This window comes from Panicum virgatum, chromosome 4N (genome assembly GCF_016808335.1).
Source record: "Panicum virgatum strain AP13 chromosome 4N, P.virgatum_v5, whole genome shotgun sequence".
In the NCBI taxonomy this organism is placed as follows: domain Eukaryota; kingdom Viridiplantae; phylum Streptophyta; class Magnoliopsida; order Poales; family Poaceae; genus Panicum; species Panicum virgatum.
The window spans coordinates 12,559,130-12,583,950 of NC_053148.1; the positions used below are offsets into that span (position 1 = coordinate 12,559,130).

The 24,821-nt window shown below is 46.2% G+C and overlaps 3 protein-coding genes and 1 pseudogene across 4 annotated transcripts; 1 reads left to right on the forward strand and 3 right to left on the reverse strand.

Moving 5' to 3' along the window:
• Window positions 1-634: 634 nt before the first annotated feature.
• On the reverse strand, window positions 635-2,463 carry LOC120668586 (annotated as a pseudogene).
• A 368-nt stretch (window positions 2,464-2,831) lies between these two features.
• On the reverse strand, window positions 2,832-6,371 carry LOC120670944 (annexin D2-like). The gene is made up of 5 exons (XM_039951137.1): window positions 6,169-6,371; window positions 5,807-5,952; window positions 5,480-5,698; window positions 4,481-4,693; window positions 2,832-3,337 (listed from the first exon to the last, which is right to left on the reverse strand). Exons 1-5 carry the CDS (start codon window positions 6,242-6,244, stop codon window positions 3,047-3,049), a joined length of 945 nt encoding a protein of 314 aa, XP_039807071.1. The 5' UTR covers window positions 6,245-6,371; the 3' UTR covers window positions 2,832-3,046.
• Window positions 6,372-8,369: 1,998 nt separating this feature from the next.
• Window positions 8,370-13,191, forward strand: LOC120669951. Of its 2 annotated transcripts, XM_039949879.1 has the most exons (8): window positions 8,370-8,805; window positions 9,904-10,409; window positions 10,504-10,576; window positions 11,376-11,456; window positions 11,535-11,598; window positions 12,355-12,442; window positions 12,585-12,669; window positions 12,777-13,191. In XM_039949879.1, the coding sequence occupies exons 1-8, from the start codon at window positions 8,686-8,688 to the stop codon at window positions 12,858-12,860; spliced, it is 1,101 nt and encodes a 366-aa protein (XP_039805813.1). In that variant the 5' UTR covers window positions 8,370-8,685; the 3' UTR covers window positions 12,861-13,191. The 2 variants fall into 2 exon arrangements, 1 of the variants encoding a protein (XP_039805813.1); XR_005672904.1 differs by lacking the exon at window positions 12,355-12,442 and having other exon boundaries at window positions 8,686-8,805; window positions 12,777-12,810.
• Window positions 13,192-15,387: 2,196 nt separating this feature from the next.
• On the reverse strand, window positions 15,388-16,755 carry LOC120669952 (transcription factor MYB93-like). The gene is made up of 3 exons (XM_039949880.1): window positions 16,381-16,755; window positions 16,171-16,300; window positions 15,388-16,103 (listed from the first exon to the last, which is right to left on the reverse strand). The coding sequence occupies exons 1-3, from the start codon at window positions 16,637-16,639 to the stop codon at window positions 15,410-15,412; spliced, it is 1,083 nt and encodes a 360-aa protein (XP_039805814.1). The 5' UTR covers window positions 16,640-16,755; the 3' UTR covers window positions 15,388-15,409.
• Window positions 16,756-24,821: the final 8,066 nt, after the last annotated feature.

Consider the following 24,821-nt stretch of genomic DNA (forward strand, 5'->3'; position numbering starts at 1 on the left):
ATCTGTGCCACGAATTGGATCTACTGAATGCTTAATCCAAAGACTTACAAGGCGTAGGTTATCCTCCTCAGAGTAATTAATTCTCGCAGCCCTCTTTCCTTCATTCGGGTTGCTGTCGCTTGAATCTGCCTTCTCTTCATCTTGCTCCGGCTCTCTTATTTGTGACTGCAGGGTTGCGGAACCTGACCCATGTGAAGATGCACCACCAACAGCACCTGCAAACATTCCACCTGGGGAGCCAAAGTTGGGTATTGGTTGAAAACCTTGAAAACTTGGTGAAAACTGGCCATACTGTTGGAGGTTGCCTACACCACCATAGAGATTCATGTTGTGCATGGCATGAGTAGGTTGACTATGTTGATGGGAGTAATTGAATGGTGGTTGGGTGGGGACCTGAGTCTGGTTGAGAGTGTTGGGTGTGAAATTTAGCATATGCTGGTAGTTTGTGTTAGCTCTTGGATTTCTAGGATCAGTGCCAAGCAACCTACCAAAATTTCCCTCCGTGGGCTCCATGTGAACTAAGAAATATGAGTATTGAGTTGTTTTGATTTTGCTTCTCTATTTTTGTGTAGCCTGCCGGGAACAATGAGGTAGAGAAAAATTGCTGGGAGCAGAGGAGGAGGCCGCTGGGAACAAGGAGGCAGCAGAGGATTGTTGGGAGGAAGGAAGCAAGCTGGGGCTCCTTTTGTAGAAGCGGCGTGCTGTAGGAAGCAGCAAGGAACATTTTTTTAAGGCAACGGTCAAGTGACCTGCATTTCACTTCTCTGTGCATTTCACATGACCGTTGAAAATCTGAAATCTGAATGCTCGGCGGTTATGTCACCTGTGTCAATGTTATATTCTTTTTTAATGCACAGTGCTTGATTCTTTCCATGGGACTTGTTTCTCTATAGAAGCCAGCTCACAGTGTCTCGTACCCAGTCCTATAGCTGAATTTAATGCATCCAACCAACTAGGAAACAAACACTGCGGACGCTCTAAGCAGCCAGAGATCAGCAGTTGTTCTACTGCAGAAAGAAGAATCGAAAATGGCTGCACCATCGCCAGCTGCTAACGAGCGTGAGTTGCACTTACACCATCGAACAAAAAGGATTGGAATATTTTAAGATGTTCAAATTTGATTCCAGAGGGCACAACACCAGCAATTGCTGCAGCATAAGCATCTGCGAGCCCAGGGACAGAGTCCTTGTGACAGTCGATGTACTTCAATTTGAAAGTCTTCTCTCCCATATGAGCCAATGAGTAAAAGCCCACTTTACTACTCAGCAATCCCTTTGCCTGCAGGACCCTTCATGACACAATGCCGGGGCACCAGCCGCTTCTCCAGGCTGTGTGTTAACACTTAACAGAACAGGCCTTTCAACAATGTACTGAGGCTCCATTCCAACCTCTTTGATCAAGAACTGTATCTTGCGGAGAAGGAGGTCTTCAGACAATGGCAGGATAGTTGGCGTTCACTGCAATCGCAGCTTCACTCTCGGAGCAACCAAGAGTACTCTTCAAAAACTTAAGCTTGTGAGCAGCCTTTTCTTTGGTGATATCTAAGACGACTGACACCGCATATTTGAACATTCGCGAGCTGCGAGGCACCCCAAGCTCTTCCGCGCGCAGCAAGAACTCCTTGATGCGCTCCGGGCTACAGGTAAGCATCCGCGCGTGGTGTGAACACAGCTGGGCAATATCTCGAACACTTAGTCCCCACTGACGAAGCAGCGCGATATTAGGATTGAGAACCCTTTCAACATCCGCCTCTAGAATGCGGTCACTCTTCTTGATGATCGCGAGGAGCTGTTCAAATGAGCCGAAGAAGGAGATGAGGAACTCGAGCTTTGGAACGACGTCGCACCTGCGGAGGGCGCGTGAGCCGACCAGGAGGAAGCAAGCGATCTGGGGAGTGGACAGACCGAGGCGGTCACGGAGAGCATGAAGGCGGGGGCCGATTTTCTTGGGCGAGCCGCGGAGGAGCAGCGGGTGCGCGACGAGGACTTCGGCGATGTCGGCGCTGGAGAGGCCGACGCCGGAGAGCAGGGCGAGGATGGCGTCGGGGTTGGAGGCGGATTTGAGGCGGGACCGGCTTAGCATCTCGAATGCCTTCTTGTTGCCATCTTTGGATGCTTCATCGAATGCGTTCTTAGCCGTCTTTCGGGCTTGAGCTGGGTGGAGGCCGCAGGCGGCGATGAGGTAGTCCTCGAGGGAGAATGGGGCGGTGGAGGTGGAGGTGGAGGTGGAGGTGGAGAGGAGCCAGGCGCGGTGGACGTGGACCGGTGGTAGATGGGGGAAGGGAGCCAGGAGGCCGCGCGGTGGAGAGGGAGGAGGTGCCTGCGGAGGAGCAGCATGGCGGCGGCGGAGGTGGAGGCGGTGGCGCGTCGATTCCCCCCGATTCGGCGGGGTCTTCCCTAGTTGAGATGGAGAGGAGTTGGTCGGTCCTCATCAAGCCCGCTCCCAACCCTTTTCTTTTCCTTTTCCCGTGGCTAAACGACGCTCCTCTTTTTTTTTTCCCCCAGCTGCTATTCGTTTTTCGTTCTTTTCTTTTCCAGCTTATTTGATCGGCAGACTTTCACGTCATCTTAATTTGAACTTCGAATCGCATGATTTCAACGTAATTATTTGGATCAATGCTGGAAAATTAGTTGATGACAATGACACGGACACACCGCAGAAACATTGGTACTTGATTGGCCGCCTGGCCGGAGTTCTTCAGCTGGTGGCAGTTTATCATCTTCTAATCTGGGCCTAGCATCCCTGAATTTTAACCTTTCTGCCCAAATAGGCAGCAGCTTAGTCAGAAACTAATTTCTCGAGATCCCGCTATCTTACTGACCACAAATAACTACAAAAACAAATGCAATGATTCATCGCAGACATCATTTATTTGATCACCACTGTAATGCAAGCTGCAGCGACGGTACCACACTGTACCAGCACTGAAGAAACAACCTCACGTCCACAACGGCTTACAGCAGCGCATACTAGGTTTATTACCCGCGATCAGAGCACAAACGACAGCACTGAACCGAGCAGCGACAGTGCGACACGAGAGGGCTGATCACTCCTGCCCCAGGAGCGCGAGGAGCATGTTCTCGTAGTCACCGGAGGTGTCCCCCGCGACGGCGCGCTCCAGCGGCACGCTGTTCCTCTTCTGGTACGCCTCCTTGATCAGCTTCAGGTCCACCTCTGCGCGGGTGGTGATGACCCGGGTCAGGGAGCTCTCGTCCGTGCCTAGCCCCGCGATCGCCTGCCTGGCGACCTTCTCGAAGTACCTGTTGGGGCAGGTGAAGCAACGGATGATCGCCCGCAGTGTCTTGAGGTACTCGTCCTTGGGATCAGCCTTCAGATCCTGACGAGCGTAGAGCTTATTAGGAAGCAGGTCAATGAGGAATTTGCTAGAAAGTCCAGTAGTGAATCATGCGAATATTTTTGCTGAGAACACTAGAGGATCTGCGGAGTTGATATGGGCAGAATGGTAGGTCATGCAAATGATACAGAACTGAAACTCTCAAACCAGCAAAACATCAAACTGAACATAGCACTTTTACCAGGTGCTCTGAATGGATTTGAAGCTGAGTAAACTCTCAGTCTATAATCACTGAATTTGTTTGATAAAAGTAGTACTTCTGACTTCAAAGTGGCAAGGTGATTCTGCAGTAGTAGTTAGTATACTATTATTTGGGAAAAGAGAACATTTTCACGGACAACATGTTCCAGCACCAAAACACATGATCTACCATGGAAATGTTTTTTAGCAGAAATTAGGAAGCGGTACTGTGAATCAGTATAGTCAAGATATGGCATGCATATCACATGAATATGTAACTCATTCTCTTAGAAAGACTAAGGAAATCTTAAGACATTAAATGATCTAGAAAGAAATTTAACTATGTATTCGAGAAAAAAAAAACTATAGTCCTATATAGTTCAGAATTCAAATATTACAAAGTGTAATATAGTTCTGAACATGGATAGCATTGCCAGAGCATCATGAAATTTCTGTACCAAATACGAAACAGAACAAGCTGCAAATGGAAATAGATCAACAAAGTGTATCTGTCATAATGGATGCAACCAATCCAGACATAAGCAACATGGGCTGAACACTAACTATTGGATAAGGCTGATCTTGAAGGGTGTAGGAACTAAAATGAGTAAACAGCTTTCCAAATGTTACACATGCTCCTTTCTAATTGGGTGAATGAATAAACATTATAAGAACAGAGTCGTATCAGCAAAAGCAGGCACAAGGAACAGCTTATTATTTGCCTTCAGAATATGAATGGATGATTTTTATTAATGTGGATTGTGATAGTAAACGAGGGACAAAATGCAACCATAGATGCACCTTACTCATTCCACAACTGCATAATCTGATTCAACTGTAGTGCAATGCAGAAGCACACATAGATATTGCAAATGGTAAATAATAAGTTGGTCATTTCCTGTATCACAGCAAAAAACAACATAAGTTTATTAGATATGTATGCACCTTGTTGATTGGGTGGCCAAATGCATCGTTGTAATAATTGAATGTAGCAAGCAGCTGAGCTTTGCTCCTAGTGGTGAGGATTCTGATGATCTCATCATCACTGTAAGACTTGTGATGGATCTTCTCATGAAGTATTTTGGCTTCTGAGTGTGCCAACCTTGTGTTGACCTCTGGTCCATCATAGCGGTATGCAGTTACAAGTGGCACCAACAGCTGAAATGAAGAATAAAACAAAGGTCAGATCACAGAATTTGGCAATGTTTCCTTTTTTTGCACTGTTTTCCCTATTGTCGAAAGCTCAGGGAGCTAGTGAATGAAACTAGAATAAGGTTGCCAAAAACTAAAATGACAATAAGTGAGCCACCCTTTAAACTAGCAAACCTGAACAAATTAAGTCTTGCATATGTAACCTTATTTTAAGAGTGACACAAACAAAATGAGGAAATGACAGGGCAACGGGGGCATCAGATTTGGAATGAATGAAAACTGAATGATTCGACCTCTGCTTTAAGGAGGACCAGAACTGCATTTTGGACTGTTAAATTTTACAGGTCACCAGGATGCGACAAAGGAAACAGATCATATATGAATTTTTCATAAAGACCAATCTATAATGAATATTTTACACAATGGGATACAACTACCAATCTCATTAACAAACATTTTAGATCCACCAATCTATTTAATATTTCATTACATTGTGGGTCAAAAGTCAACATCATAAGCATGGGATTTAACGATCTTGAACTCGTCTATCAACTTCAGAACAGAACTGATCAATGTCGCACATTGATACTTACGATAACTACATGATTTTAATCAACATTTGAGAAATAAAAATTAACAAATCCAGGTCGTGTCCACAATCAGATATCCTTCGAAGATTAGCAGGTATGAATAATATAATATTGTTCCATTCACTAGCAGACAAATATATCAAATCGAAGTATCGAGGCTAATTCTGGAGGCACTACACAAGAAATGAGAGAAACACATCACCTTGCGGAAGTCTCCTTTGACGTGCGCAGCGATGTCCTCCTCCAGCGAGCGCTTGAAGCGCTCGTGGTACGCCTGCCTGACGGCGAAGAGCTGCGCGGAGCCGCGCGTGCAGGCGATCTCGACGAGCACGCGGTTCCCGGGCTGCCACTTCCTGGCCGCCTCGTTGGCGAGCACCGCGTCCCGCTCCGCCGGGTCCAGCATCCACAGGATCACGGCCCTCTGGTCTCATCACAGCCCGATGAGGGAGAGATCTGGGAACGGCTGGTCGCGCTCGCGCGGAGGTGGATTCCAGCGCGTGCGGCGATGACTAGTGATGGTGCGGTTTACCTCGAAGTCGCCCGAGATCTCGTCGGTGATGGAGCGGAGGAGCTCCTCGCCGTACGTCTCCGCGTAGGCGCGGCGGATGGCGCGGCGCTGCGCGGCGTCGCGGTGGCCCAGGATGGAGATGATGAGCGCCTCGTTCGTGCCCCACCCTGCACGGCCCCCGCGGGGGAGACAAACGCACGGTCAGATCGCGCGATCGCGTCACCTTCGCAGGCGTCGCACGGACAAGGGAAATGCGGGCGGGCAGCGCGCCAAGACACGGGGCCTAGATGCGCGCGCGCTCGAGAGCGAGAGAGAGAGAGAGAGAGAGAGAGAGAGAGAGAGAGAGAGAGAGAGAGAGAGAGAGCGGGAGGGGAGGGACAGACCTTGGAACGCCTTGCGGAGCTGCTCGCAGTCGTCGGAGGCTGTCGGGACGGTGGCGGGGACCTTTAGCGTCGCCATCGGCGGCGGGGCCTGGGATGCGGGATCTCGAGACGGGCCCGGTGGTGGTGGTGGTGGAGTGCGCGTCCGTCCGGGCAGGGGAGGAGGGGAGTATTAAAATGCGCGGAGGAAATGCAGGGTAAGCGGGTTTAAGGAAAGTGGGGGGACGCGGGCGTATATAGCGTGTACTAATTAGTGATCTGATCTGGATCAATTTTATTGTATGGATGGGAAATGGGGATCTGTCAAGCCTGGAACGAAATTTTACCGACGGAAATGTGGAATTGCTGGCGTGGTTGGTTGACACTTGACAATGGCAGGCGTGCTGGATTAGTGGATTGTATACAGCTCATCCTGTTGATGACTTGATGTCAAAGCAAGTTTGCTTTCTCAGTGCTAACTGCCATGAGTTTGGACTTCGGATGGATATGCATTGGCCGTGTTTGGTTAGGGCTGAAAAAAAATTTGCGAATTCAGGACTCCTGGTAAATTCGCGAGACCAATCTAATGAGGTCTTTGACCGCACGATTAGAGGATAGTTACTGTAGCATCACTATAACAAATTATGGATTAATTACTGTCATTAGATTTGTCTCGAAAATTTACACCCATCCATAAAAAAGTTTCGCAAATAAATTTTGTTTAGTACTACATACATATATTCGTCTTTTTGTGAAAATTTTTTCGTGGTGTCAACCAAACACGGCAATTATCGTTGTAACTCGGCACACACTACTCCTACACTACACTCGCATGATCGATTCCGCGGTATTATTGAGCCCATGTCGGCTCAAGAAGACTTAGATGGGCTGTTGTTCGGTCCAACCACACGCACCGACGTCATCCGGGCCCAGCGACAGGCCTACGTACTCCGCAATTCCCGGCCCGCCGCGCACCATGAATCATATATATCTTCCGGTAGATTTTTTCTTACTCACCTTCCAGTATTTGAGATTCGTGCAACCATCTATAATCGTTGGATCAACACACCCAAACCTAAACACTCCCCCCTCTCTCACCCGCGCTCCCTCCCCTGCCCCCGCCGCCACCCACGCCGGGCCGCGCCGCTGGGCCTCTCCTGCCCCACGCACCGGCCCTCCCCTACCCCGCCACCGCGCGCTGCCCCGCCGTCGCTGCTCCACGGGGGCGCGCACCGCCGCTGCTCCGCGCGGGAGCGCCCCGCCGCCCGCCGCTGATGCTCTGCTGCTGCTTCGCACAGGAGCGCGCCGCCGCCCGCCGCCGCAGCTCTGCGCGGGTGCGCGGCACGCTCGCCGTCCGCCGCCGCCCCACGCACGCTGCCGCTCCTCCACGCGGGCGCGCACCGCCGCCGCCTTGTGCCAAGCTCGCCGGAGAAGAAGCGCCTCCAACATTTCAATTTAGTATTTTCAATATTTTGTACTTTCAATTTCAACATTCGTCTGTACAGTTTTCAACATTTTAATCATAAAGTGTTGAATCTATTTAAAAAAATATTGAGTTGACACTATCAAAATATTGAATATATTTATAGTAGATAATTGAGCCTAATAAATTTTTAAAATGGATAATTTATCTATCTTCCACAAAATGTATAGGAGCGCCCGCCGCGCACGGCCCCTCGCGGCTCGCTCGGTCGCGCCTGCCTTTGCCAGCCGCATGCTGCGTGGCAACCGGCCAAGGGCCAACCGCCGCGGCGCGGGTCTCGGAAGAACGAACCGGAGGCCCCCGACTCGCACATGCGGCTCGCTGACAGAGGGCTTGTTTAGTTGTCTCGTGTAAAGTTTTTTAAAAAATATTTTTTTTAAATTTGAAGTACTAAATATAGACTAATTATAAAATAAATTACAGAACTCGTCTGTAAATCGCGAGACGAATCTAATGAACCTAATTAATTCATCATTAGAGGTTGTTTACTGTAGTATTACTGTAGCAATTTAGAGCCTAATTACGACCTAATTAGGTTCATTAGATTCGTCTCGCGATTTACAGGCAAACTATGCAATGCGTTTTTTATTTTGTCTAGATTTAAGTCTCCATGCAGGTGTCGGAATTTTTTTTGGAATTTTGATGTTTGCAACTTGTTAACAAGGGTGACTCCCGCTTCTGCCATCAAAAAAAAAACTCCCGCTTCCCATCCGCAGGCGCGCCGCGCGGCCCCGGCCACCGCCGCGGCAAAGGTCAGAGCGGAATGTCTCGTGTGACGTGTCGTCCCTTGCCACGGGATCCATCCCCCACCCACGGGCACAGCGCGCGCGGCGAGCTCTGCACCCCCGACCCGCCTCTCTCTCCACCGGTCTCTCCGCCGTCTCTCACCCAAAATCCCCCGCACTCGAACTCGAACTCGAACGCTCTCGACTCAGGAGGCTCGGCTTGGCTCCGGCAGCGTCGGAGGAGGAGAAGCACGGGGATGGCGATCGGGCTCCCCTCGCCTGCCTTCCTGACCTGAACCTTGATCCCACCAGCGCAGCGCAAGGGGCGCGGGGATGGGGTACCTGCCGGCCCTGGGCGGGAAGGCGGCGCACCTGGTGTCCGACCTCGCCACCGTCATCCTCAACCCCGTCTCCGAGCGGGAGCGCCAGCGGCACCACCCCTCCCACCTCCCGGTGAGCTCCTCCTGCGCCACCTCCTTTTTCCCCTTCCCTCCTCACCTTCGCCCCGAAGGCCGATCGCTCTGCTCCGCAAATCCCGTTTCATTTCTGCGCTTGCTGTTCCCGATCCGAGCAATTGGATGTAAGTGTAGCGTCGGCGTGTATATTCCGTCGACCGGTGCTGTTTTTTGCTGGGTTTTGTTTGGCTTTTTGGGGGGTTTAGGGTATCCTCGCTGCGGCCCTGCTAATTGGGAACTGAGAGATGCGTTATGAGTGTTAATTCATCGGGATCTTATCCTCGTGGTTGACTTATGGAGTGCCCGAGTGTGATAAAGCCTCTATGGATATTACTTTGCTGGTAGAGCAAAATTATGGACCCAAATTGCACTGGGGTAGCACCAAACCAGGAAGATGGTACACACTTAGCCAATACTCAGATTTCGATTAGGCTCTAATTCTCCCCTTCTATGTTTGAGAAAATGGGTATTTAAGATATTACCCAAATGTTTGCCTAGTTAAGTTTCTGCACATGATAGCAGTTTAGGCTTCTTTGTTTTTAATTTCTTTCTCTTTTTTTTGAGTCCTGAGGACGAAGCGCTCTCCATATGCATTGCAAAATACGAAAAATGAGAAATTATCTACTATCGCTCTCATGACATTAGTACATCACAGAACCAGGCGAACACCTTCTCAGATTTGCCATCGGGCCTTATAAACCAGCAAACTTAACATCCGTTTCATAGAAGTCACTTTTACACAACTTGCTTGGGACCAAAAGGCTTTGTTGTTGCTGTTGCTGTAAGCTGCTTTTACTTTTGAGCTGTTGCAGCATGCAATTTCGGAGATAAGTAACATCCAGGGTAATGACAAACTGAAAAGTGGCAAATCCAAGTGTCTTGTGATATATTATTACTGTTATATGCTGTAATTGTTTGCAATTTTGCATAGAGAAAAAGTTTGAATGGTGCCTCCATGAAAGGAAAGAGCCTGTAACTGGAAATACTGATGGGTTGTGTAGCTTCTGAATAATTGGCAAATAAAATGGCAATTACTGTCAACCATTCCATTGACCTATCCATGGTGTTGAAAGCTTAATGTTTCTTTCTCTCTTAGGATGCTGCTGAAGGAAAAGACACACTATTTGGTGATGAAGATTCTGACAAAAATTCCGAGACTCCTGATGGTCCTGACACATCTTCCTTCAGATCATTTCTGATGTCATTTGTTTCTTCCACAACCTCCAGCAAGGATTCAATGGAGACCATACCTGAGCATAATCTAGATGTGGAATATCCAACTTTAACACCTGTTGGAAAGGCAAGCAGTGGGAGGAAAGGCTTGCTCAGTAGAGGGAAGCATTCCATTGGAAGGATTATTAACAAGGCAGGACTCAGTAATTTCAGACAGAAACCCGCCTGCAGCTTTGAGGGTGAATTCACAGGTCAAACAGAATCAGTTGCACCCAGGTTTGAGATGAAGGGATCAAAGGAATCGGCTTTGCATGATAAGTTGCCAGCTATGTCCGAACCATCTGTTCTTTTGTCAGAAATGATGCGATCTGTTCTTTATTCATCTCTTCCTGTTCTTGTTCAAGGAAGGAACTGGATGTTGGTTTACAGGTTCAAAACATCTATGCAACATAAATTTGGTTCTGTTCATTACCATCTTTACAATATACTCAACTTTCTGATGTCTATGTTCACACTTCTGCAGTACCTGGAGACATGGAATATCTTTGTCTACTCTGTATAGAAGGAGCAGGCTTTGTGCTGGCTACTCACTTCTGGTATGCTACATACTCTCATTTTTATATGGTGTTCGTTTGTTACCCTTACATTTCGGGAAATATAATTACTCAATGTATCCCTTTTTACTGTTGCATGATGAAATATTACCACTCTACTCTGGTATAGTGTATAGAAGTACTGCTGCTAATTTTAGTGCAATAGGATGCTGTGTCATGTCAATGCAGTATTCTGCAAAAAAATAGAAGCACTGACACTCTGATCATATGAGGTCAAACCCTGTGATATCATTTCAAATCACCAGAGGTTTTCTATATATTCGTAGCACTTTTTTCATAAAGTGGACATATTAGGTTTTAATTGAAGACCTTAATATCACAAGTTTCTTGGTATAAAGTTTCATCTGCCAGCAGATTGTTCAAATTTTGTATTTATATATCAAGAAAAGTTTAATGTGGAATCTGGAATTATGGTTCGGTTCTGGAATTATGTACTGTTCTTTCTTCTATGCATCCATATAAAACAGGTTCTGTTCATTGCCCAATTCCTTTCTTCAGTTGTTATGCTGACTGGATTTTTATCTTGTAAAGTTTGCCAAAATAAACATATATCCCTAATCAGCACCTTGAATTTTCATACTTATATCATCGGAACATTATTATATAGAATCCCTTATTCTATTTGCAACTCTGCTGCTGGATTTGATCCTAGATACAGAGATAAGGTTTTTGGGAAAAAAAACTTGATTAAATGGTTGGGCACCATTTAGGCATGATGCTTTAGTTCTATAGTTTAGTTACTGATGTCCACATGATAATATGTACTGTACCGCTGTCCCAGATAGTTGGGGATCGAAGAGGAGCAGTTTTTGGTGGTTTGGTTGAGGCCCCACTGCAGCCTATCATAAAGAGGAAATATCAGGTTTGATACACATGCTGCTGCTGAATTTTGGATGCCTATTTTCCATTACACTGATTGTACTTGCATCTATTCTTTCAGGGGACTAATGAATGCTTTGTGTTCACCAATGTAGAAGGCCATCCTGTTATATGCCGTCCAACAGGTAATTTTTGTTTTCTAAGTTTACAGGATCTTTATAAGAGCAACTCCAACAGATTGATTTTTTCCTTTCCCCTTTCTCATCTTATAGGGGAATCTCCCATCACAATTTTAGTTTATTGGGGAGATGTGCTCCAGCAGATTGATTTTTCCCTTTCCCTTTAATTCATGAGTGGCCATGATCTTCTCATGCATGTGGATCTTGTGGCTAGGAAAGAATGGAAGGAAAGGGAGAAGGTGGAATTCCCCTTTAAAAAGGGGAGAGGGGTGGGAAATATAGGAGAAAGGGGAAAGGGGAAAAGGGAAAATCAATTTGTTGGAGCTAAATTTTTCCCCTAAATCCCCTTTATGGCTAAAAAGTGGAAAGGGGAAAGGGGAAAATCAATCTGTTGGAGTTGCTCCAACCTGAAAAACAGGAATTACACATTTTTGCTGTGCATTGATTTCGTACACTTCTGAGTTCTGTACCACTAGCTGTGCTATCAGAAATAAGATGTCTCCCTGTTCCTTGCCCTAAATGCCTGGTTCTGGGATGCTGACATGTTTAACCAAAGTGTTCATGTATCCATGATAATCAGTGTTGCCTAGTTCTGGAATGCTAACTTCTTTAACCAAAATGTTCATGTATCCAGAAAATCAGTGCTGCTTTAAAGATAGTGCTGATACTGTTATTAGCTTGGTGTTAAGGAAACATCATGTTGTTGAATATCAAAGATTTTTCTTAATTTCTTTCTTAGTATCTCTTTCAAACTTACTGCAGGTGCTAATAACTATTTTACATTTTGCTCAACTGATTATTTGGCAATGGGAGGTGGTGGTCACTTCGCACTTTATCTCGATGGAGACCTGTAATCTCTATCCTTCCACAGCATCATGTGACATACATTCCTAGTTTCATGTCTTTCAGGCACAAGCACATTTTTCATGCTTTTCATCTTATTTTCTCCTACGCCTCACATATTTTTGCTGTGTGCTCTGTGATCTCTGCAGTCTGAATGGTTCTAGTTCCACCTCAGAGACTTTTAACAATCCATGCTTATCCCATACCCAGGAATTCAAAATCAAAGATGTCGAGGTACGCAATCAAGACTACAAAAATGTTCTGCATATGTTTCAGTTTTCATCATTTCATTTGCCACGATGAAATGTGATAGCGAATTAACAATAATCTATCCGATGTAGCTATGGGGCTTCGTCAATGCTTCAAAATATGAAGAGATGCTCACTATCTGCCGCATGGAAAAACAAGGAATTTGGAATCTGTGACTGCTGACTGCGGAGCTCACTGAGTTGATGGTTGGTGCCAACCATCAACGTATGTAGAACGTATGTAGAACATGAAGGGGAGAGTTTCATATGGAATAGAAATGTGAAGAGCTTTGCCGCTCATGTTTGTAAATATTAACAGTAGATGTTAGTGTAGTACTATATAGTAAAAACATCTGCATTGGAAACCATATAGGACTGGCAAGCGCTCTGAGTGTGGTGTTTTGCTTCCCCAGTGCGTGTTGAGCAGCTTATTGCTTGTGATTGTAACCATCTTTGATCTTTCTGAGTAATAAATAAACTCTCTTCTCCTCGAAAAAAAAATATAAAACTGTTGTTTGTTCAATAAACTATCTTGGTGATCTTTTTTTAACGATCATGAGCGGCTGTGTGGCTGCACATCGGGAGGGAGCAGTGGTAGGAAAGCAGTGGCTGCACATGCAGATGCGGATGGCTTCTGCCACACGGCCATGCCATCGCAGCGCTCCCTGAAGGCCCAGATCTCGACCACATCGCCCTCCTTGTAGCGGCACGACCCGACCGGACGAAGTCGAGATACCCCTTCCCCTAGGCAGGAGATGGTCCCGAAGGCGCGGCTCTCTTCCCGGTTGCTGGCCAGGCGTCCAGCTCTCCCTGGGGCGGCCCGGCGACGGCGTCTGCTACGGGCTCGGCGTCGGCCGGTGCCACGCACGGAGACGCCATGGCGCCGGAGCTGGCCAACGGGCTTTCCGGCTGGCAGTATTCACTGGGCCATTGTGGGCATTAGGCCGAAAGTACAGAGCCCATCAGGCCGGGGTATCTCGTGGACCATTCCGGACCCATATTAGCAGGCCCAACGGTTACAACAACCGAACCCATTCCCATCTTCCTCGCCGGCTCGCCGCCCACCTCGCGCCGCGTCGAGCGGAGGTGTTCCAGCGGCGTGGCTCCCGGAGTTGATCCCGTAAAAAGGCTTCGCGGAGCAGCTCGTGTGGGGTGTGCGGAGTAGAAGCAACATGAGACGAAGGGGGAGCTGAGGATGCAGCCATGAGCATGCACAAGCCGGCGGGCCTTGATGGCGCCGTCTCCTTCGCCGCCGCGATCGCTGCGCGCGCCAGGCTTTCCACCCCTGCGATCTCCTCCTGGTACGCGAGAGATTACGTGCAGTCGTGGTCTTGGTAATTAATTCGATTGTTTTGTTCGGGTTTGTGAATTATGATGTAAATTAGGATTGCTTGAGAGACTAGGGCTATTATGCTGACATCACTGAATGTTATGGTCATTAGTACACTATATGGAGTTGGATAAAAAATAGGGAAATTGGGCAATTTCTGCCTAACAAGTGATGTGATCAGTCAAAACCTTTGGGTAATTTACACCAAAAGTGACATTGTATTTCAGTTCAAACAGATCTCCTGGGGTGAAATCATGATGTTTTAGAAAATGTCGGAGATTTTTATCAAGCACAAAGACCACAGAGAGACAAAAGGAAAGCTACTACATAGGTTTCATATGAACTACTAGTCTGTAACCATCTTCTCACATGAGCAGTCTTCTACTGTGAGTTTTAGGTGTTGCGAATCGCAATAGTATCTGAACTATTATTGAACCTATATGGCTATATTCATTCTTTTTATCAGTGGTCTAGGAAACTTGATGCCCTAACCAACGTACATTGAATTTGTTTTCATCCTAATAAATTGTATGACTTTTTAGTGCTTGGCAAGCAAATTGTTTTTTGTACTTGTAGTTGTAGCTGTCGATTCTAGGAGGAAAAAGGAGGGACTCTTACCAGCCCATATGAAAGCATGTCATTTGAGGTTAGTTTTTATGTGTATAGTTTCACAGTAGAGGATGTTTATATTGTAAAACAAGGACATGATGACAATGAGTGAAGACAAAACATTAGTAGCGTGTAACATAAGTTGATCGATTTATGATCAGTACAGTTAAATATTAGAGGTGACAGCAGCGTGTGTTTTGCTGTTCAGGTCCTTCCTATATTTCCTACCAGTTTCCTGTTAGTTGAGATAGCAGCTTGAGACTTGTCAATCCTCTAACTGCCCGACAAGGTTCTTCTCCATACTGTATTACTCTTGTATTTATACACAGCATCTACAATGTTTTATTTTATCACGCACCATCAAACTGTATTTCCTCATATACCCATTTAGAACATCAACCTGCATAAAGTGCCAGTTTTTCCATACATGTTACTTGTTGCACACAAATTGTTAATGTCTAGAGTCTGCAATCAAATATTCATGACATTATATCAAAGTGGTGAGTGGTCCACTTCTGAGCAATCAGGAGATACAGGACTTAAGTATGGTAGTTTAACAGAAGGAATGAAAAAGGCAAGTTAAGCCAAAGCATGTCGGATTTTTATCAGTAACTTTTACATGTACTTTATATTTACAAGTATATATGTGTAGACTCATGCATCGAATTCTTTATGAATCAACAAATGCATGCATCAATTTAAGGAAAAAAGAAAGAAGTGGTAATAACCCTAAAATCTAAAAGGTGCAAGCCACACAAAGGGTATTGTACAACTGAAACTCAGGAATTCATTCAAATTCTCTCATGAGCTCTTCATCAAGAAGGATCTCTGACCAACTAGGTGATAGTGTACTGCTGGCACCGCATTTTGAGGTGCTGATAGCATTGCAAGGGTTGGAGGCCGACATGTCCGTGAGTGGTGGTAATGAGTTCTCAGACCAACAGGTTAGGCCGACATGTCCCTCAATATGGCACTGCTCACTGCTGCTCACGTTGTTATCTGAACTCAGGTTGATATTGCTAACTGGTTGGTCAAAGAAAGCGCTTGGCATTTGGTTGTGTGGCACCTGCGTGGCTACGTCTTCGCCACCAGTACTCTCAAGAAGAGTTGAAGAAAACATATGCTGAGGGTTAAGGTGGCTGATCTGCTCAAGGTCAGCTGTGAGGCTACTAATTGTGGTGGAGTTGGGTGTAATGGACGCTGCAGTCTGAAACATTGTCTGCATGTATTGGTGATTGGCAGCCTGGACTGCCTCAGTCTGTGACATTGTAATGTGGCCGTCCCACTGTTGCTGCTCAATGAGCTGGTGGAGATTGGCAAGCGCGATTAGTTGTGGGAGCGCTGCAAAGAAGTCTGTTCTTGGACGGTGGGTCATTGGGTCGATACCCATCTGGATGAGCTTCTTCCTGAGGTGGGTGTTCCAGTAGTTCTTGATCTCGTTGTCTGTCCGTCCAGGGAGGTTTTTCGCAATTGCTGACCACCTGGGTTTGATTACAGATTAGCCAAAACAGTTGATATGTAAAGTATGCTAGGTGCAGTTATTAGTACTTGTTGCCCAGGATGGAATGGAGCTGGAGGATGGTTTGCTCTTCATCTTTGGAGAACTTTCCTCTCTTGATGTCTGGCCTGAGGTAGTTTGTCCATCTTAGCCTACAGCTCTTGCCACATCTGTTCAGGCCTGCAAGAAAAATACGCAAAACTAAGTTTTTTCTGAAAGCTAAGGGCACAAGACACAGAAATGTTTAACAGTGGACGTACCAGCTAGTTCAGGTAGTGCCCTCCAACTTCCATGCCCATGCTTTTGGATATAGTTCATGAGCTTTTGATCTTCCTCAAGGGTCCAGGGGCCCTTCTTGAGGCCCTTCTCGTCGCAACAAGGAGGCCTCCCCATTGATGGATAATAACAGGATATGACAAATGCTAGAGGGTGTGGCGAGAGAGGACCTGCCTGGCTGCCTCCCTCTTGATGTTTGGGCTTCTTGTATTTCAGATGACCGGGTACCAGAGCATAGCTCATCTATATCTATATATAACGGCTCCTTATTCCGTGTGTCTAAGAGGAAAAGCGAAGGCTGAATCAAATTTATTTGAGCAGGGAACTCTGATCTGCCCGGTGCACCGTGCAAAATTGCATGCACATGATTTTGGGAAAGGGACAGGGGTCTTGGTCTGAGCTGTGCTCATATTAAAATATATGGCCCTTGATTCTGTTGACTCGATAAGAGAACTTAGAGTGCTGATTATTTAGGTGAGTGAGGTATGACCACACTGTAATGTGATGTAAACCTCAACTGCTTCGTTTAGCGTACTTGGCTTATATTTCTAGTTGTTTTCTGGTTTGTAATGGTGTGCGTGACTCTTTTGGAATCAGATAGCAAATAACATTACCAGAAGAAGGCTTTCTTTAGTAAATTTTGCATTGTTGACTTCTAAGCTTCCTCTATGTAGGGTTTGGTGTATGGGGAATTGATAAAAAGAGGTCCGAAGGAACCAAGTGCGGGATCCATGTTCAGTGGAAGGAATTGAACAACTAAGAAACTTAATGCTTACTAAGCATGCATGTTAACAGTTGCGGATATCAAATTTGGCCAGTAGAACTAAATGTGTATTCCAGCTTATTAACAGTTGCGGATACCAAATTCTAGAAATAGCAGAACGAACTTGCTGACGTGGTCGAGTTTGAACAAGAGTTGCGGACGACGACTTCCAAGACCTGCAGCGAGAGCAAGCACAAGACTGTGTGACGTGGTCGAGTTTGAACAAGAGTTGCGGATACATATTGGGTTCCCCCTCCAAACACCAGAGTAACAGACGAAAAAGCAAAGATCTGAACCACTGAACTGTGTTCACTTGCCTCATCATCTTATAGCTCTGAGCCCAGGTACCCTCTAATGGCCATCATTCCACGTGTTTTTGGAAGTGCAGGTACGTATATCTCATTTCTGAAGGCCATCTATGCATGCAACATAAGAAGAAATCAGATAAAGCCTTTTCTTCACTGTATCTGCATTTCTCCTGACGCATTTTACAGGTCCATAAACTAATATAGAACCCAGAATATATATTTCCAATTTGTTTTTGTATGATCTGGCCTTCTCAGATCTACTACAATATAGTCCAGTAGGTCCATGATTTGCTTATTAGCTAGCCTATTATTTTTATGGCCTATAGTGTTCTAGATCTTTCTTGAATTTTTATGCAGCTGGAGGAAGCTCTGAAGGTATTTTTATGGTTTGGATCACATTTAAACTAAAGCCTATGGATTTTGGACGCCAAACATGGCCTTGGGACAAAGTTGTGCCTTGGAACTGTACATTTCCTAGGATTGGTATCGTAAAATCAAATGGTTTTTGTTGATAGGTCTTATTTGGTTATGTGTCTTGCTCATTAAATTTGCAAATGCCACTGTTCTAGTCAAAATTGATTGATCATATTGTGTTTGACGATCTCATTACATCTATCAATCTGATTTATGCATTCTTTATCTTTTGTTAAGCTCTCCATACAATTATAATGTCGAATCATACAATTATAACATCAAATGTAATACATGTCATCACGATATAAAGTTTAAAATAATATACATATTTGCACATAGATCAGTTTATTGGGGCTAATTACAGAAACACTCCTCTGCTCATCTTCATAGTTTAACATGACCACAATATACATCCGAAGGTCATAGTGTATAACTGACTAATCATGGCCTTGTTTGGTTTCTCCTCGTGCTAGGAATAGTGATATTTTGACCGCTAATTACAATGTCAAACAAAGCCAGTTTACAAAACCAATTTCAGAATCCCCGCGCTAGTGACGCTAAAGAATCTAATGAGGCCTTTGACCGCGCGATTATAGGATGGTTACAGTAGCATCACTGTAGCAAATCATCGATTAATTACCGTCATTAGATTCATCGCGAAAAGTTACACCCATCTCTGAAAATATTTTGCAAATTGATTTCATTTAGTACACCATGCATGAGAGATTCTCTTTTCGGGAAACGTGCGCGCTAGATTTCTAGCGTGATCCAAACAAGGCCCATGACTTAGCTTACAGCAGAAGATAATGTATTCGTCATTTGTCATGGGTTTTGGTCCCTGGCAGCTTCAAACTATCACCAACTACTTTCTTTACAAGTTCTGCTCATACTATGCTACAATCTGCCGAGATCTCTGCTTATGTATGCTACCTGACAAATACAAATCATTTGACACTTCATGGGGATAGAAAAACTAGAGAAGGAAAATGACAAGATTGTGTTTGATATATGTTTTTTAGTGCTGCCCTGAAGACTGAATTGTGTACTCCAGGACCCCACCTTACGGTTTCAGGTACAGTACAGGTTTGTATGGGACATTTTGAATCTGGGAAGAACAGGAACAGGTGACTTACTCATGAGTTATATATATCAGTCTTCAGTGGTTCAGTGCTACGATCTTATCCATTGCTCAATGGGCATGGCTCAGGTGGTGAGTGTCCAATATTCATTTTGACGATTTAACGTAGGAAATATTGGATTAGTGTGTAAGAAAAAAAGTTTTATAGTGATTGCGGACACATTGTAGCATCCGATTAAATTGTTCGTCATACCATTCGGCAATGCACATCCAATGTTCCCGGCATCTGCATTACATTTCAATTGCATGATTCAAGCGATGGCTCAGAAAATTCATGCATATGGTCTGTAGCAACGGAGGAAAAAAAGTTTAGTGTTGGACTGCAGCTCAAATTATTGACTATCGCTGTGTTCGCTTGGCTGTGGTTGGTGGCTGGTGCTAATTTATTATGAGAGAATAGTACTGCTGACTGGCTGGTAGCCGGTGACCGATGCTGATTTAATATGAGAGAACAGTACTGTTGGCTGGTTCGCTGACAAGCTAAGCGAACACAGCGTATATGTATATATATATATATATATATATATATATATATATATATATATATATATATATATATATATATATATATATATATATATATATATATATATGAAAAGATCACATCTGGGACTCCAGATTTGACAGGTGTGGTTGAATAGGGTTTGGTGCAGGGAAGTAAGCAGCATCCAATTTGTTTTGTTTGCTTCCTGTTAGAAACATCGTTCATCGCTGACGAACTTTGCTGATTTCTACACTCTTTCAGGTTGCTGCCATGGCACTAGCCAGATGCCAGCGGCCAGCCATGCTCATTTTGAGGGTAGGCATGCTAAACAAGTTACCTCGGTAACATAGGTCATAGGTGCAGCCAACTTTGACAGCGTTCAGTCTTTTTCTTTAGGGAAAAGTTCAGTTTACCCTTGAACTATATTAAAAGTCCGGTTGTCAAACTTAAACTACAAAATCAAATAAAATAGACTATCCAACTATAGAAACCGGGCAAATTTTACGCTTTGGGTGGTTTTCCATTTTATAAAAATTAAAAATATTCAAATTTAAACTAAAAAATTCACAATTAATTCATTAAATAAAAAAATACAAAATGGGTATCAATTTTTTTCTAAAAATGTAACCTATCTATTGACACTGTACTTGTCATTTATTTTAAGCCATTTTTTATGTTCATAGTATTTGGTTGCTTGTAGTTATGCCTATTATTTTTGAATAAATAAGATTCAAATATAGCAATAATAGATAGATTATAATTTTTAAAAAAATTAAAACTAGTTTCATATTTTTCTATTTTAAAATGAATTAGTTTTTATTTTATAGATCTCGTTAGAATTTTTAGTTTTTTCATAAAAATATAAATCACCTTCGAAACCACCCTAAAAGTCAAATTTGCTCGGTTTCGATAGTTGAATGACCTATATCCGGTTTTGTAGTTTACAATTGAAAATTAGATTTTTGCGATAGTTCAAGAATGTAAACTAGACTTTTTCCTTTTCTTTACTAAAATTGTGTGTCTATCTTCTTCGTAAACACATCAATTATTCAGGAATGGAATTCCAAAAGTGAAATTTAAGCCAAGTTTTACCTTCGCCGCGTAGTCACATTTCGCAGAAGTTTCTTGCCGCTGGTTCTTCCCAACCGTCACACCAAACAATGCAGAAACAAATGATCGTGCCTTACTAATTTCAGTGATCATCTACTCATTATCCACGCTGTCCTGTGCCATCTACTTGCTAACAGAATTAATCCCCTCCTGCAACTACTACTTGCTACTGGACAGTGACAAGAGAAACTTGTAGACAGTTGCACCTAATCTCTTTTGCACATTGGAAACTGACCTAAAAGCTTTTTTAATAGGAGCATTGACCTTTATGTTGGTGCTAAATAAAAGAAAAGCTCATGTCCACCTCCTAATTTCTTTTTTACATATTTTGTCTAGTGAATATTATCTTGATGAATAAATATATCGGAAAGCGAAGGCTAGCTTGTCGTGGCAGGCAAAATAAAAGGAGCAATGCAAATATATTTTCCGAGTAAAGAAGTCAAAGATGGTTAATCTGTCAGAGTATCTTCGCTGATGTTGTTGCTTATGCTACAATCAATCATGGGTGTATGTTACACACTGACTGCGCACATAAATCAACCAGAGCTTGTTTGGAAATGGTATTTTCGTTCCAAATCCTTAGGGTTTGTACGAACTTGAACTAAACCCTACAAATTCCTAGAATAACTCTCCTCTTCCAAACAGGGCTTTCGTTTCAATTGGTTTATCACTGCCATATAAATTGCGTTTGCGATTGCATCATCAGACAAGCTAAGGTCCGAAAAGGCCGGCAGGGCACAATGGGTTGGCGCAAGAGGATATCCCAAAATTTGCACTAAACACTGCACTGAGCCCTGTACCAAGTTTGCACTCCTCTTATTAATAGAGGCGAGGACAAGAAAGAGAGCGGGGTTCATAAAGAGAGAAGTAATGAGTTTCATCTAGATGAAACTTATCTACTCGTTTACCAATATTTATGAAACAAAATAAAACCATATTTAATTTGATCGAATTGTTTCGTAACACAATGCAAAAAATTAAATGTGTAACTATGAAGATACAAAATAAAACTGTGCATTGGAGGTCTTATTTTGTCGGTGTCCGGACCTCGCGGTCTAGCACCAACTAGTGATGATGTTGCGTGTCCTTGTCTCTACATGGTTGATGCAAGAAGAAACACAATGACACAAGATTTATCCTGGTTCCGGCCAACGGGGCCGTACGTCCAGCAGGGTGTGCGAGCACTGTATTATCTTGCACCGGGGTGCTTGTGGTAGGGGGTACAAGCTTGGGCGAGAGAGGGAGAGAAGCTCCCAAGTCTCTGCGTACGCTAGGGTTGATTAGGCAAGTGCCAATATCGGGGAGAACTTGATATGGGAATTCGCCCTGGAGTTCCGCCCCTGGGGAGCGGCCTGCCCCCTCCTTTTATAGGTTCAAGGAGGGGCGGTGTACATGCACGGAATGTCCTTGGTTTCATCAGTCTCTCCCCGAATCGTGGGAAGCAATTGGCGGTTGCTGTTGCCGAGCACTGTGAGGCATGGCTTCGGGCGTCGCCATCGTCCTGGGAAGCTGTTGACTATGCCTGGGATGTGTCCTTGCCCTGTGGCACCAGTGGGCGGCGTGGCGATTGCTGTAGGGCATGTCGTCCTCTACGTCTGACCGGGCGAGACTGTGGTCTTGTTCTAGTCAAGGGCTGCACAGCGTCTGAGGGTCGCTGCCCATGTTTGCCGAGGGTCCTGCAGAGGAGAAAGTACACAGGTTTGGCAGCATAGTGGCAGGAGCAATGGCAGTCATGTCCGTGCAGGGCATGGCATGTCCGCACAGCGCCGGGAATGGTGGCACAGTGACCGGAGTTGGCGGACGGGACCCCGGTCATGTCTGCTGTGCGGCGTAGCTGCTGACACCGTCTGACTCGCACCATGCTGCGAAGTGGTTGGTAATAAATGCGCCTGTCCGTTGAGCAGGTGGGTTACAATCCCAGTCCGTCAAGGGGGCCTTGACCGAGGCGGAGTTTCCCCTCGAACCGAGGCCTCGCGGAGGATTCGACCGAGGGTGGAACTCGCTTGTTCTCCGAGGGTTGCCTCCTACCCTCGGGCGAGGCGGAGATGAGACGCACCACGGGAGCCTCAATGGGGAGGTCTCGGGCGAGGCGGAGATCGCTCCGCAGCCTGGGAGGTCTCGGTCGAGCCGTACTTCGGTGTTGGGCTGTGGGCTGAGTGCATATTGGGCCTTTTGAAACCTGGAGAGGATTTGGGCGTCCAAGCATAGATGATGGCACTGCACCCCGGGGGCCTGTGATATGCAAGGGGTTGGCCGCACAAGCATAGATGATGGCACTGCACCGGAGTGGGGCCTTTGGATTAGTTGCTTGATTGTGTTTAGCGTTTTTGAGGGCGTTTTAATACCTAGGTTATGGTGCCCGATATTATGGTACCCAACAGTAGCCCCCGAGCCTTTGTAGGAGTGCGTGTCAGTCCTGCAGAGGCTTGAGCCCTCGAAGTAGTGACTCGGGTGCTGATTTTTGGGGTTCGGTTCCTCAAATGTGTGAAGTATCCTCCGTGGGGGCGCGTCACCTACGGGTGTAGATCCCGAGGCCTTGGAGGAGTGCGAGCACTCGTCCAAGGGCTATGAATATCGCGTTTGTGTGGTCGATTGGATGACGCAGCCATTCAGCATTCGTTTCAGCCGGTCTCGGCATTCCTTTCAGCTGATAAGGCGACCCTTGCCCTTTTTGGACCAATTCAAATAGTTCATCGAGCGTGCAAGGAGACTTGTTGACACGTGGGATTTCACAATTGGGTTGTAGCCAATTTCTTTCGACGGTATGGCCTTAGCCATGATGTGCGAGGAGCCCCTGAGCCCTAGGCCGCGTGAGGGCGATCAGGGGTAACCTCGACTTATTGTTATGACCCTCGTCGCCCTTTCACAAAGAGGAGGGGTGAAGCGAGGAATGCTACCCTTGCCCGGGCGGCGAGCCATGGATGCTTCGGTGAGCTGTTAGCGGGTGGTTCGAGTGGACGTCTGTGCCCCGTTCGATAAGGGTCGGCTCGTGGTCCGGAGAAACATCCCATAAAGCGCTTGCAAAGGTTTGCTAGGCAAGGCTCGGACCTGTTAGATAGGGTCTGAGGGCTCGATGGGATCCCTCATGCTAGGCACCCTCGTCCGGCCTCGAACACAACGTAGGACGTCTCGAACTCGCGTTCAAGGCTTGGCTTGTATGAGCGCGTCCATGCTGTCCCTGACTCTGTTGATCTGGGGCATCTGTCGAACCCTCGACGGGCCAGCCTTCGAACCCCTAATCAGTAGGGCTCGGAACATTATTCCTTCGTTAGTAAGGAACCCCTCGAGGGAATATTCCGTCACTGTCCGCGCATGGCGCGAAGTTGTGGGTCGTGCACCGGTCATGCGTGACGTGGCCCAGCGCGTGCGGTGCAGGCGCGCCTTTTGAGGCGGCGGCCTCGGGCAGACGGAATGGCGCGGGCGGCCACCAATTGATGGGACGTCTACTATAGTGCGCTTGTACCGCTTTGGTAACCGCACCTCTACAGTTACTGCACGTGTGCGCGGGTCTTCACGGCCATGGGCCCCAGCTGTTGGTGACTGCCGTATCTACTGCATTTATGGCGATTGATTCGGGATGGCCGCGGGGATTCCGCCTGTTGCCACGGCTATAAGTAAAAAGCATGAGGGAGATCGTCCGGCTTACCCCTGCCTTTGCCTTTGCCTCCTTTTGCCCATCGCCACTTGCATCGTTGCCTCCACCCTACATCAGTGCTCCAGAGCAGAGAGAGGCGAGAGGAGGAAGAAGAAGAAGCGCACCTTTCCATTGTCCGAACCTCCCTCCCCTTCGCCGCCGTCATGGTGCAGCTAGTGGAGCCCGTGCCATGGGGCAAGTCCATCACCGACCAGGCGTTCCTGGAGTCGCTGGTCGCCACCGGGATCCTGCCGCCGAACACCGATCCGGCACGCCTGGTGTGGATCGCTCTGGCACTGACGGAGACGGACCCGAAGCCCCCGACCGGCTATGTCGTCAGCCTAGCATGGCTACACGAGCGGGGCTTCGGCGTCCCCGCCAGCCGGTTCCTGCGAGCTGCACAACTTTGCCCCCAATGCCATCTCACAGGCGGCGGTCTTCGTCGCCGTCTGCGAGGGCTACTTGGGGGGAGAAGTGCACTAGGGTCTGTGGCGGCACCTATTCCAGGGGGAGATCTACACGGAGTCCGTCTCACGAGGGGTGAGGAGGCCTGTTCGCGCCGGTGGCTTCACAC

Bases quoted from the DNA above. Each gene is read 5' to 3' on its own strand.
- LOC120670944 (XM_039951137.1), bottom strand. From the start codon at position 6,244: ATGGCGACGCTAAAGGTCCCCGCCACCGTCCCGACAGCCTCCGACGAC. The intron at 4,694-5,479 runs GTGATGTGTTTC...TCTTCATTTCAG, and splicing joins TCAAAGGAGACTTCCGCAAG to CTGTTGGTGCCACTTGTAAC. The intron at 3,338-4,480 runs GTGCATACATAT...TACGCTCGTCAG, and splicing joins TTGGCCACCCAATCAACAAG to GATCTGAAGGCTGATCCCAA.
- LOC120669951 (XM_039949879.1), top strand. From the start codon at position 8,686: ATGGGGTACCTGCCGGCCCTGGGCGGGAAGGCGGCGCACCTGGTGTCC. The intron at 8,806-9,903 runs GTGAGCTCCTCC...TTTCTCTCTTAG, and splicing joins ACCACCCCTCCCACCTCCCG to GATGCTGCTGAAGGAAAAGA. The intron at 10,410-10,503 runs GTTCAAAACATC...ACACTTCTGCAG, and splicing joins AACTGGATGTTGGTTTACAG to TACCTGGAGACATGGAATAT.
- LOC120669952 (XM_039949880.1), bottom strand. From the start codon at position 16,639: ATGAGCTATGCTCTGGTACCCGGTCATCTGAAATACAAGAAGCCCAAA. The intron at 16,301-16,380 runs GTACGTCCACTG...TTTTTCTTGCAG, and splicing joins GGCACTACCTGAACTAGCTG to GCCTGAACAGATGTGGCAAG. The intron at 16,104-16,170 runs GTACTAATAACT...AATCAAACCCAG, and splicing joins CATTCCATCCTGGGCAACAA to GTGGTCAGCAATTGCGAAAA.